The 12,011-nt window shown below is 39.0% G+C and overlaps 1 protein-coding gene across 2 annotated transcripts in view; it reads left to right on the top strand.

The window, feature by feature from the left end:
- EPS8 (epidermal growth factor receptor pathway substrate 8) overlaps window positions 1-12,011 on the top strand; it is a 144,472-nt gene that overhangs the window by 115,577 nt on the left and 16,884 nt on the right. Inside the window, exons 16-18 of one of the 2 annotated variants that reach the window (XM_009278987.2) lie at window positions 4,480-4,514; window positions 8,429-8,540; window positions 9,429-9,572. In XM_009278987.2, the coding sequence (XP_009277262.1) occupies window positions 4,480-4,514; window positions 8,429-8,540; window positions 9,429-9,572 (291 nt within the window). Of the gene's footprint in view, window positions 1-4,479; window positions 4,614-8,428; window positions 8,541-9,428; window positions 9,573-12,011 lie in introns of both variants that reach the window. The other variant, XM_009278986.2, reaches the window with a different exon arrangement.

Here is a 12,011-nt window from a genome sequence, read left to right as displayed (position 1 = left end):
TTGGCCAGAAAATGTACTTCAGTTTATGTGAAAATTTTAAGAATAAAAGTGGGTTTTGTTGCTTTTTAATTCAGAAAAAAAGCCATTGCCTTTTTAAACGTTTAAAAGTTTTAGTTTGGGAAGCTTTTTGTTGTTGGGAGGACATAAGCTTTAATTTAAAATTTTGATTTATTTGTCTACGCTAGCTTTAGTTTCAATAAAGTGTTAGCTAGTCCAAGATCCCCTGTTAGCAGCTGTGATATGGAAGTCCACCTAAGAATTTTCTAGGTTCAGTCCATAGTCTTTCCTATCTTCCTTGAGCAATCTACACCAGTACTATGTTTGGAGTATATCTTAACGTGATGATACTGGATTTTATCTTAATTTTATAATATACATAAAGTATTTTTTTTATCAGTTAGTGAAAAAATGCACATATGGAAGAAGACTCAAGGGCGGTTAGTGAAAAAATGCACATATGGAAGCAGACTCAAGGGAAGGATTATTGGCTGTTGTGAGATAGCGTTCTCTTGCAGAGCAATTCTCTTATTGGAGACAACAAAGCTTCCCCAGCAAAAGTTTATCAAAACTGCCCGTGGAAAGCTTGTCACAATAAAACTTTATTTTCATGAAAATCTCTGTTAGTCAAAAAAAAAAAAAGTCTGCTCAGCTATAGAGACAAACAAATCGGGTAAAAAGTCTGCCAAGCAAAGGAGGATAACATGGTACACATTTGATTACTCAAAACACTGTTTGGCTTTATTCCGAACAAGATATACAAGAATAAATGTACCAAAAACTAAGTTATTGCCAGTGATTCATTTTGAGCAAAAAAGCATTTAGTAAAGTTAATGGGCACAATAATGTGATAGGTAGCTGTTGCCATTGCTGTCACCCCCTTACCTAGTCAGCTCCCAAAAAAGTCTCATGAAACATTATCTCAGTGTTTCACTGCTGCTCTACATTTCCATGCAGGTTTTTTTCTTTTTACATTGTGCTCCTAAATTAAAAAAAAAAGAAAAAGCAAAATAGTATTGAAAAAAGAACATTATTTTTTTTGTTCTGATGATTGTAAGAATTTAATTTGTTATTTATATATATAAAGTAAGTTAAAACCATTTTTGTTTTTGGGGGGAATACATTGAGGGATTTTGGTTGCTTGTGTTTCAGGGAGTTCATGTCATTCTTTTTGGTGTCAGTAACTTTGGTTGGATTGGTAGCTGTTTGTGCCAGCTTAGCCTCTTCATCTTAATCATCAAAAGACAAAAAAAAGTAAAATAAATCCCAGTTCACTGAAGGCGTTTATGTGCCTGGCATCTGGGATGTCAGGCCTTGGTTTCATGACTGTTGCCGATTCCCGCGTGGGCTTGGGCAAGTCGTTTAGCCTCGGTACCTTGGCTCCCCGCACCAGTGCCTCCTCAGCACATCCCTAGGGGGAGAAGCACTGAGCTGCTTAATAGCTGTGAAATGCTGTAGGTGCTCAGCTGGAAAAAGCTGCGTGAGTGCAAAATGCTTTTTGTCTGCGGCAAAAGGACTGCCCTGGAGTGGGTGATACCGGAATAATTATTCTTTCATAATTCTGCCATAAGAGCTTGTTTAACAAAGGGTGCTGGAAAAAAAAGAAGACAATGTAAGTGTTCGTCTCTTGCCGCTGATTGTCCTTGTGTCTCGGTGTGACTTTGCTCTCCCGAGGGCCGAGGCTGCGTGTCGAGAGCTGTGCTGCCCTGGGAGTGGAGAGAGGGTGCATGCGGCTGCCCCGGCCGCCCTCCCTGCTGGGCAGGGACTGCTCTGGCACCTGGCAAAGTGCATTGGAGGTTCCCGCTCATGAGAACCCTTTTTGTCTTTCCATCCCTGAATCTTGAGATGTAGCCACACACAGAGCTCCCACCGGAGGGGTTTCAAGGTGGAGTCAGTTCAGCGATGAGGACTTCAAACAGCAGTGAAACAACAGGGAACTGGTGGTAGAGAGTCCAGTGAGGCTAAGGTGATGCAAATAATTTGTGTGTGACGTAAAATGAGTTCCTGCTTCCTGGGTGTCTTTTGATGTAAGGTATAAGCTCAGTGACACTTGAGATTTTTTTTCAAGGAGGTCTTAATAATATGGTTTTAAAGAATATTCTATGTGTATGGGGGTTTTTGTGTGGTTTTAATTTCTTTTCATAAACCCTCAGCCCTGTAGGCAAGTGTCTCTCTTGGAGGTAGAAATTAGGTGAGTGGCTTTTCTGTAGCCACAGACACTAAAAAAAAAAAAGAAAAACACAACACCAAAAAACCCAACAAACCAGGCTTAGAGATTTGGCAATTTCTGATGAATCTCAGCTGTTCTAACTTGTGCAACTGTATGGTGGTATAACGAAAAAAATCTAGAATGAGCAATTTCAGTATCATCATCTCCAGAAATGAACTGCTTAACTTGTTTTTGGTTTGGGGAATGGTGGTTAAAATAATTCTTACTTAGCAGCAGAGTATCATTGCTGGATTTAAGGTGGCTTTTTTTAAAGGACTGCTGTTTAAAAAGAATTTCCTAAAGCCTTGAATATTCTTATATATGTGCTTGTGATAAATTGTGATTATTTTCCTTAATTAAAATTGTTAATTGTACCAATTATCACATTCCTTTTTGCTTTTCTTCTTTGACTATAGTCATGTTCAGTGAGAGGGTGACATAAATGAGCCACTTGATATTATGATCCTGCAATAGAGTGATAATTTTACTTGGGAGGTTTTATTTCTCATACAGACTTACTGTTAGCTAGCTAGAGATTTCTGGCTTTAAGTGTGCAACTAGAACAAAAGCTCAAAGCGGTTTCTCAGTGCAGTTTGTTTTAAAGCCATTCAGCCATTGTTCATAAGTTGTGTTGCTGTAGTGATATCTGAAAGATGACATGGACCTTGCCCCGAAGAACTTTTCTTCTAAAGAATATCCACTGCAATATTAATGCAGTGGGATGACTTAGGATAGAAAGTCTTTTATTCTTATCCTTTTGATCTCCCTGTTTGTGACATTGCTCTCCCGAGGGCCGAGGCTGCGTGTCGAGAGCTGTGCCGCCCTGGGAGTGGAGAGAGGGCGCATGCGGCTGCCCCGGCCGCCCTCCCTGCTGGGCAGGGACTGCTCTGGCACCTGGCAAAGTGCATTGGAGGTTCCCGCTCATGAGAACCCTTTTTGTCTTTCCATCCCTGAATCTTGAGATGTAGCCACACACAGAGCTCCCACCGGAGGGGTTTCAAGGTGGAGTCAGTTCAGCGATGAGGACTTCAAACAGCAGTGAAACAACAGGGAACTGGTGGTAGAGAGTCCAGTGAGGCTAAGGTGATGCAAATAATTTGTGTGTGACGTAAAATGAGTTCCTGCTTCCTGGGTGTCTTTTGATGTAAGGTATAAGCTCAGTGACACTTGAGATTTTTTTTCAAGGAGGTCTTAATAATATGGTTTTAAAGAATATTCTATGTGTATGGGGGTTTTTGTGTGGTTTTAATTTCTTTTCATAAACCCTCAGCCCTGTAGGCAAGTGTCTCTCTTGGAGGTAGAAATTAGGTGGGTGGTTTTTTTTTACCCCCCCAGACACTAAAAAAAAAAGAAAAACACAACACCAAAAAACCCAACAAACCAGGCTTAGAGATTTGGCAATTTCTGATGAATCTCAGCTGTTCTAACTTGTGCAACTGTATGGTGGTATAACGAAAAAAATCTAGAATGAGCAATTTCAGTATCATCATCTCCAGAAATGAACTGCTTAGCTTGTTTTTGGTTTGGGGAATGGTGGTTAAAATAATTCTTACTTAGCAGCAGAGTATCATTGCTGGATTTAAGGTGGCTTTTTTTAAAGGACTGCTGTTTAAAAAGAATTTCCTAAAGCCTTGAATATTCTTATATATGTGCTTGTGATAATGTGATAAATTGTGATTATTTTTCTTAATTAAAATGGTTAATTGTACCAATTATCACATTCCTTTTTGCTTTTCTTCTTTGACTATAGTCATGTTCAGTGAGAGGGTGACATAAATGAGCCACTTGATATTATGATCCTGCAATAGAGTGATAATTTTACTTGGGAGGTTTTATTTCTCATACAGACTTACTGTTAGCTAGCTAGAGATTTCTGGCTTTAAGTGTGCAACTAGAACAAAAGCTCAAAGCGGTTTCTCAGTGCAGTTTGTTTTAAAGCCATTCAGCCATTGTTCATAAGTTGTGTTGCTGTAGTGATATCTGAAAGATGACATGGACCTTGCCCCGAAGAACTTTTCTTCTAAAGAATATCCACTGCAATATTAATGCAGTGGGATGACTTAGGATAGAAAGTCTTTTATTCTTATCCTTTTGATCTCCCTGTTTATGTATTTGAAATGCAGAAGTTATTAACTTTTCATAGCAGAACCGTGAGCACCTGAGGACGCATGAACCCTGACGGGGACCCTAGGGGTGCTGGATTAAGTGAACTAGGCGGTGCTGCTGATGACACTAATCCACTTTGTGGCTTTGTTTCTTTTTTTGTCTTCCAGCCTCCCAGTGTTCCCGACTACCCTCCGTCCGATGGGTATGCATTCAGTAACACAGTTTACAAAAGAGGGCCTCTGCTGGACCAGGGGGCAGCTGTTGCTGCCTTTAAGCAAACTGTTAGCCGACATGTAGATAGGTAACACTGAATCAACGGCGTACGTGGTGCTGTGGATAACTGTCCCGACTTATTGCTATTTGGGGTGGCGGTGTCTGTAATTACCTCTGGTTGTGTCTGGAGCAGATCATTATTTCTATGAGGAAGCGATTCTGGTTAGCAGTGGGTATTCTGCTTTTGCTTCTCTAAGGCACATCATTAAGACTCTTCTAGTATAATTTTTATGAAACTACCCTGTTTATGTATGCTGTTAAATCCATGCTTTTTTCAAAAATGATATAGTGGAATTCCAACCTGATTGAGAACACAGAATGCTCCTGTTTGGGTTCAAATTTTATTTCTGTTTTGTTTCATGTTTTTAAATATACTCTTTGCTCTTTTCAGAACTACAAAGAATGACAAGTCTGCTCTGAGATTCATCTGTCCTTGTTTCCAATGATTGTTTGATTTGTTTAGCTGCTCACTTAGCGCTCCGTAGTCTCCTGCTTTTTGTTTTCTGGGCTGGTGCATAAATATCCACTTTCAGAATAGTAACTCCTCATTTCTTCCATTCTCTTTCAAATGTTACAAAAAAATGCTCTGAAATGTTTGCATAGCAACCAGTGTCTTTTTCCACATCCTCTTTCATCCCCTTCATTTTAGCCTAAATCCAAATAGCTTGACAAGAACAAATGCAGTGATCCTTGGAGTCTCGGCCTTGTCTGTGGGGAGAATTTATACCAGTACAAATTGTGGAGGTAAATTGGTAAAGCGGTGTTGAAATTGCTCCCCCATGCCAAACCATAGTCCGTATACACCATATGAAGAGTATTTTAGCTTATGTGCCATAGAAGATGTTTAAGTTTTTGGGATCGGGTTGCTGGTTAAAACAACATTAATATAACTCTTTTGATGAAAACCTTTGCATAACCCCTAGTTTTGAGCTATGTGCTAAAAGATCCTGTTAATCTGCATGCAAACATATTCCCACGTGGTGTGCAGAGTGAAGACTCAATTCTTTTCCTGAACTTTGGATTTATTCTTCGTAACAACAACAGCAGTAGTAGTCATCTCTAATCTTTTTCTCAAACTTGGATACTTTCTGGGTTCTTGTCTCAGGACCAGTCAGCTTGAAATCTAGATGATCTGTACTCTAAATTCCTTTCTCTCTTATCTGTAACGTGATAAGACCTGTTTTGTCCTTTCAGAGTAAGAGTATTCCGTGAAAATGTTGTTGTTGCCTCCATTTCAGGTTTAGAGAATGGGGCTTATTGCATTGAACTATTGATGATATCAGTGTATCTGGCTGCAACTTAAAGAGTCATCCAAGCCTCCTTTGTGGCGGGTAAAGAGAAATGGGTGTTTCTAAGAAGCAGTTCATGTAAGGTGAAATTAGTCTCTTGAAAGATATGAAATGGGACGTGCTGTAGTGGTGCCCATCTCTCACCACTGATTGCAGGAAGGAGTCTAGATGGCTGGTACTGATGCAGCCGTCCACAGTGTGCCTCTATCTCCCAGTCTGTTCAACACGACACAAACTTCCATTTGTTAATTGGCTCTTGAGACTTATAATACATGCCTGGTAGGAGCTCATTATTGGGGGAAAGCTGTTAATATGTATTCCACCAAGTAACTTCCATTTAAAGATAAGTTTTAAAGCATCTGTGAAGAAGCAGGTGGAGGAGCAGGTTTGGGGGATGGAGTAAGAAATTCAAGCTGACCCTTTCAGCCATCGTTTGCTGGTCCTTGTTCAAAGCTGGCATTCCTCATGAGCGGTCCGAAAGCAGTGACTGAGCCACCCACTACCTTCTGAGGGACAGGTAGGTTACACCTTGTCCAGGGAAATTTTAATCACAGGGAACTTCAGTGAGCCTTATTCCAGCGTGCCAGGACCTCCAGTAAGGTGTGCTTTCCTTGGGTGACTTAAACTGTGTCAGGATCTTAAACTTGCAGTGCGTTACTAGGTATATCGGGGACTCTCTCTGATGCTGAAAGAGTACTGCGGAGTTTTTCAGCAAGTTCTGTGGCGTTTCAAAGTGGTATGCTGTGTAGTTTGGTCTTGTGCTGTCATATGTGAAATAGCACCCTGGGAATCTGCAGTCCGCTAGGCACTCGTGCACAGGAGAGCAGAGGACTGCAGTGACAGTGTATCTGACAGGCAATAAGAAAACACAGCAGAGGATGGATGGAGGGAAGCACTGAGAATATTTGTGCCCCAAGTAAACTGTTTGGCTCATTAAGCTGGGCTTAAGGAATTATGGTGTCTTGAGAAGCATACAGCCAATGCCTGGCCCATGTTCTGGGGATGTTGCTGTTGATTGCAACAGAGTGGAGTAAAACTGAAATGTAAGCATTTTTTTAAAATTCTCCCTGAGTTATGGTTTTTGATGGGATCAGGATAGTTAGGTGTGGACAAGGTAGGAAGACACAGTTAGTGAAATGTGTTTGGAAAGGCAGCCTAAAAGTAAAAGTACCTTCAGAAGGACGTTAGTCATATCCCTGAAATAGTAAGAAAGGACTTCAAAATTATTTAAATTTTGACTCAGTGGCAGAAAAAATTGGGATTACTCACATGTCTTTCAACCTCATAACAGCTATCCTTCAGGCTAAGGTTTGTCCCATGTTTTTCACTCTCTCCTTAAATTCTTTTAGTGTTTTGTCTTCCTTTCAAAATAATCTTTCAATCTAAATATGACTCTTCCTTTGTTCTGCTCTTCAAGTCAAGTGAGACAGTTCTCCACAGCCATGCAATAGCTAGGTAACTACTGGATTGCTCAGGCACACCTGGGACCCACAGCACCAACGTCAGCAACCATCTGCATTCGTATCCCTGTGCTGTGATGTTGTATGAAGCATTTCAAGCCATTGATTGTTTCATGTTTTCATTATCCCTTTTTTCTTTTTTTTTTGCTGTGATGTTGTATGAAGCATTTCAAGCCATTGATTGTTTCATGTTTTCATTATCCCTTTTTTCCTTTTTTTTTTTTTTTTTTTTTTAAACTTTACTACCTGGTATGGATTTGGATTGTTGGGTATAATTTGCAATAAATGAATAATGTTACTGGTTTTTTTGGACCTGTTTTGAGGGGACTGGGGGGCTTCTCACCTTGAAGAGGTACATGTCAAAGAAACTAGCAGCTTGTTACCCAAAGGCAATCTGAACAGATCTTTCCTCAAGGAAACAGAAAGACGCAGAGTTATACTGTGTTATGCCTTGTTCTACAATGAACCCTGTCTGTAACTGGCAAGAAGTTATTTTTCATTTTTAATTGATACAGTCAGTTGAGGTTGTTAGAGTTGATGGTATCTTATGGTCAAGATCTTACGGACCTACAGTAGGTGAGCATTTTTTAAATGGAGTTTAATTCCATTGGTGTTGATGGCAAAAATTTATTCATTTATTATTTGTTTGAAACTTAATTTATGATCAACAGTAGAAATAGTTTCATACAAAGCACAAGATATCAAGTATATACTAAGTGTAGTAATTTGTTTATCTGGCAAATGATAGTTTAACCAACTGTAGAAAAACAGACTAACTATAGTGTACATGTTTATCTTAATACAATGGCAGCCGCTAATCTTAGTTGTTATCATACATCTTGTAAGCAGTGAGCTGATAAAGATTAGCAGTTCTTCAGGTCCATGTAGCTCAACTGCTTCTTTCTTTTGTTTCTTTTTTTCTTTTTTTGGAACTTAAATCAGTGTTTTATGAATAGGTGGTTCTACAGCAACATCACGTTATGATGGGGTTTTTTTGTTTAAATGTTTTGCAGGTTGTTGGAAGAGGGCATTTAGTCTTTGTTTTTATTTGCTTGAATGTCTCACTGAGCAATAGTCTGATATTTGCTTTGCAGAAACTATGAAGCACACAGTAAAGCACAGACCAAGAAATATGCCAAATGCAAGTATGAATTTATGGCAAGAAACAACAGTGAGCTTTCTGTCATGAAAGAAGAGATTGTAGAGGTAATTTTTTTGCAAAGAGAAAATACAAAATTCTTGTACTACTCAAAGCTGAGGGTACCTTTCCTGTGGGCATTATGGCTGGCCTTAATGATTACTTCAATGTGTTCGATTTATATCTGCATTGTAGACATGATAAACAGAGATTCTGTGCTGATTTATGAACTGATGCTGTAGAGACCTGTGCTAGAAGTATATTTGTGTGTTTCTTCCATCTTCTCTAGTACTGCTTTTAAAAGCCCCGTTTAGTAGTATTTAAACAACTGGCTCCGGCAAACACTGTCTCTATGCACAGGGCATAGTGAAAGACTGTCCTTTCCTGGAAGAGTTGGTACCCTGAAAGCTAGACAAATTTGGAAGGGAGGGAGCAACAAAGAGAGAAAATCTTGTATATAAGATTGCACGGCAGGTGGTCAGATTTCAGACTTCTGGCCATCCCGCTCTAGTTCCCTGTTTACTCCGAAGTGCGCTCTCCCCAAATTTGTGCTCTCATAGAACGATGTGCTTTTCCTTGGGTTATTAGTAGTTACTTATTCCTTTTGTCAACAGCATATAGGTTTTAGAGATGTCAGCCTCTCTGCGCAAGTATTTGATTGTCAGTCCACTGTGTTGTCTAGCACATGTCTGAATTTACAGAGGTTCGTTACACACTTTCCTTCCATATACTTTCTTGAGAGCCATGTTTTGAAAAGTGCAGTACTACCATGTAGGACTAGTGATGCTGATAATCAAGGAAGCCTACAGGGCTTTCTTAGGGACATCTGTGTAAGATCTGTTGGCAATCACAGAATCTGGCAAGGTTATGGTTTTGTTTTTAAATGATGCTCAGTCTAAGTACAGGCAGGAGGAAAGTCAGAAAAAATATGTAATTAAATTGCCATGTTATTTCAGATTCTGGATGACAGAAAGCAGTGGTGGAAGGTTCAGAATAAAAGTGGCAGCACAGGCTTTGTGCCAAACAACATTTTGGACCCTCTGAGGAATCAAGAAGGTGGTCTAGGGTGGTCAGAGCCGGCGTATACCCGCACCATACAGGTACCGTCCGCTCCTTGGGAGCAAAACTTTCTTTTGAAGTGTGCATGTGTGTGTGGAGGAGGAAGAGATTCACAGGAAAGCTAAAATATCTGCATGTTCCACTGATATGTCAAAAGATTTGTATTTCTTTTACAGACTGAGGCTGATTTCTGTATCGCGTAGAGTCTAACATAAGTATAAAGTTGATAAAGATACGGCAAAATCTTTTCCTTTAAGGGTTTTTTTTTTCCCCTGCTTATTTGCTTAGAGGTGTTAATTTCGATCCTAATGGATGTGTATGCATTTATTTTAATTGCAAATATCCTTTGTGGATTGGTAGCTGTTGATGCCAAAGAAGGAATTTGAATTATTTAAGGTAGGGTCATCTTTGTTTCTCCTAGAAGAGTGAACACTAGCTTTTCTTTTTATTTTCTGTCTTTAAGTGTCTCTATCTTAGTCTTGAATTTATTTAATTATGTAATTTTGGCGTCATAAAAAATAGGCGTCTTTGCTTTTGAATTCACAAAGCAGGTATTTTTCAATTACTATGCCTGTGCATCAATAGCACTCTATTCTCCTGACCTAATTTTGGTTTTATTTCTTTCACGTTGTGGTGTGGAATTAAGATTTTTTGTTGTTGTTGTCATTTCTTTTATATGTTGAATAGAATTAGAAGGTAAAATATTAAAAAAAAAAATAAAGCTTATGTCAGTGCAATTGTCCACCTGAGTAAGGATATACAGGATAAAGTTGTAATGTGCATTTTTAGACAACATTTAAGTGGGCAGAAGGCTCATAAAATAAGAGGTTGTATTTTCTAAGACCCGTTTCTTCCCTTTTGTATCTAATGATTTTGAAAGGTTAGGCAAACAAGTTTGGATTAAGCAGAAATTCCAGGCCTGCCTCTGAATCAGACTTTCAGTCCAAATGCAAGCTAAACTTCTGTTGAAGCTTGAAGTTTAATTTAATTTATTTTAATTTAATCTAATAGTCGTTCCTTGTGCCTACACACTCTGGCTGATGACTGAAAACTGAGAAATGCCATAATGTTACTGTTGACTGTCTCTGCTGCAGACTCATCTAAAAGTCCCAGTCTAAGGTGTCGCTGTGCCGGATTCTGTGTGCGCAGCTATCATGAAAGCTGCAGCATTTGCAGTATTTCCAGTCTTTCCATGGATGTGGAAAGTCTCTTGAGAAACGGGTGCTATGCTATTTCTGGCACAATAATGTGGTAGACCGATCTTGAGCTTGGTGGGCTTGAATCAGACCATTTCTGAGTTTTTCCTATGCCTGATTTTTTGCCAGTAATGTGTGAGCTCATTCTAAATTGATTATGGTTTTTGCCTGTGTGTGAAATGAAGCATGTATCTGGAGTGCTTTTCAAATCCTGATTTAAAGAACTGACTTTTTTACTTCGAGTGCATGTCATTTTGTGTGTTTGGAATTTGCCAAGAAATCCTGAGCAGACTGAGCACAGTTTTGAGTAGAGGTTCTTATAGTGATCCTTGTAATGCACTACAGGTTTTGAAGTTTTCTGTTTGAAATAATGACATGACATGGGAAATAATAAAATAATCATTTTCACAAAGCAATCTCCACGGACCTATGAAAATTACAGTCAGAGAACATCATTTAAGATAATTTTGTTTCTTTGCCCTCTGGCAAGTTGTTCCCTACAGTCCATGGTTTGTTTTGTTTGTTGCTTTATCATATTCAGACATGAGCTTGAAATACTGTGAAATTATTTAGGAATATAATGGGAAATAATAAAATAATCATTTTCACAAAGCAATCTCCACGGACCTATGAAAATTACAGTCAGAGAACATCATTTAAGATAATTTTGTTTCTTTGCCCTCTGGCAAGTTGTTCCCTACAGTCCATGGTTTGTTTTGTTTGTTGCTTTATCATATTCAGACATGAGCTTGAAATACTGTGAAATTATTTAGGAATATAATGAATTATATAGGATAGGGAGTCTTTGCAGTATTTCCAGTCTTTCCATGGATGTGGAAAGTCTCTTGAGAAACGGGTGCTATGCTATTTCTGGCACAATAATGTGGTAGACCGATCTTGAGCTTGGTGGGCTTGAATCAGACCATTTCTGAGTTTTTCCTATGCCTGATTTTTTGCCAGTAATGTGTGAGCTCATTCTAAATTGATTATGGTTTTTGCCTGTGTGTGAAATGAAGCATGTATCTGGAGTGCTTTTCAAATCCTGATTTAAAGAACTGACTTTTTTACTTCGAGTGCATGTCATTTTGTGTGTTTGGAATTTGCCAAGAAATCCTGAGCAGACTGAGCACAGTTTTGAGTAGAGGTTCTTATAGTGATCCTTGTAATGCACTACAGGTTTTGAAGTTTTCTGTTTGAAATAATGACATGACATGGGAAATAATAAAATAATCATTTTCACAAAGCAATCTCCACGGACCTATGAAAATTACAGTCAGAGAACAT

This window comes from Aptenodytes forsteri, unplaced genomic scaffold, assembly GCF_000699145.1.
Source record: "Aptenodytes forsteri isolate BGI_AS27 unplaced genomic scaffold, ASM69914v1 Scaffold241, whole genome shotgun sequence".
In the NCBI taxonomy this organism is placed as follows: Eukaryota; Metazoa; Chordata; class Aves; order Sphenisciformes; family Spheniscidae; genus Aptenodytes; species Aptenodytes forsteri.
Note: the sequence above shows the minus strand (reverse complement) of the source record. Positions and strands in the feature narration are given on the sequence as shown.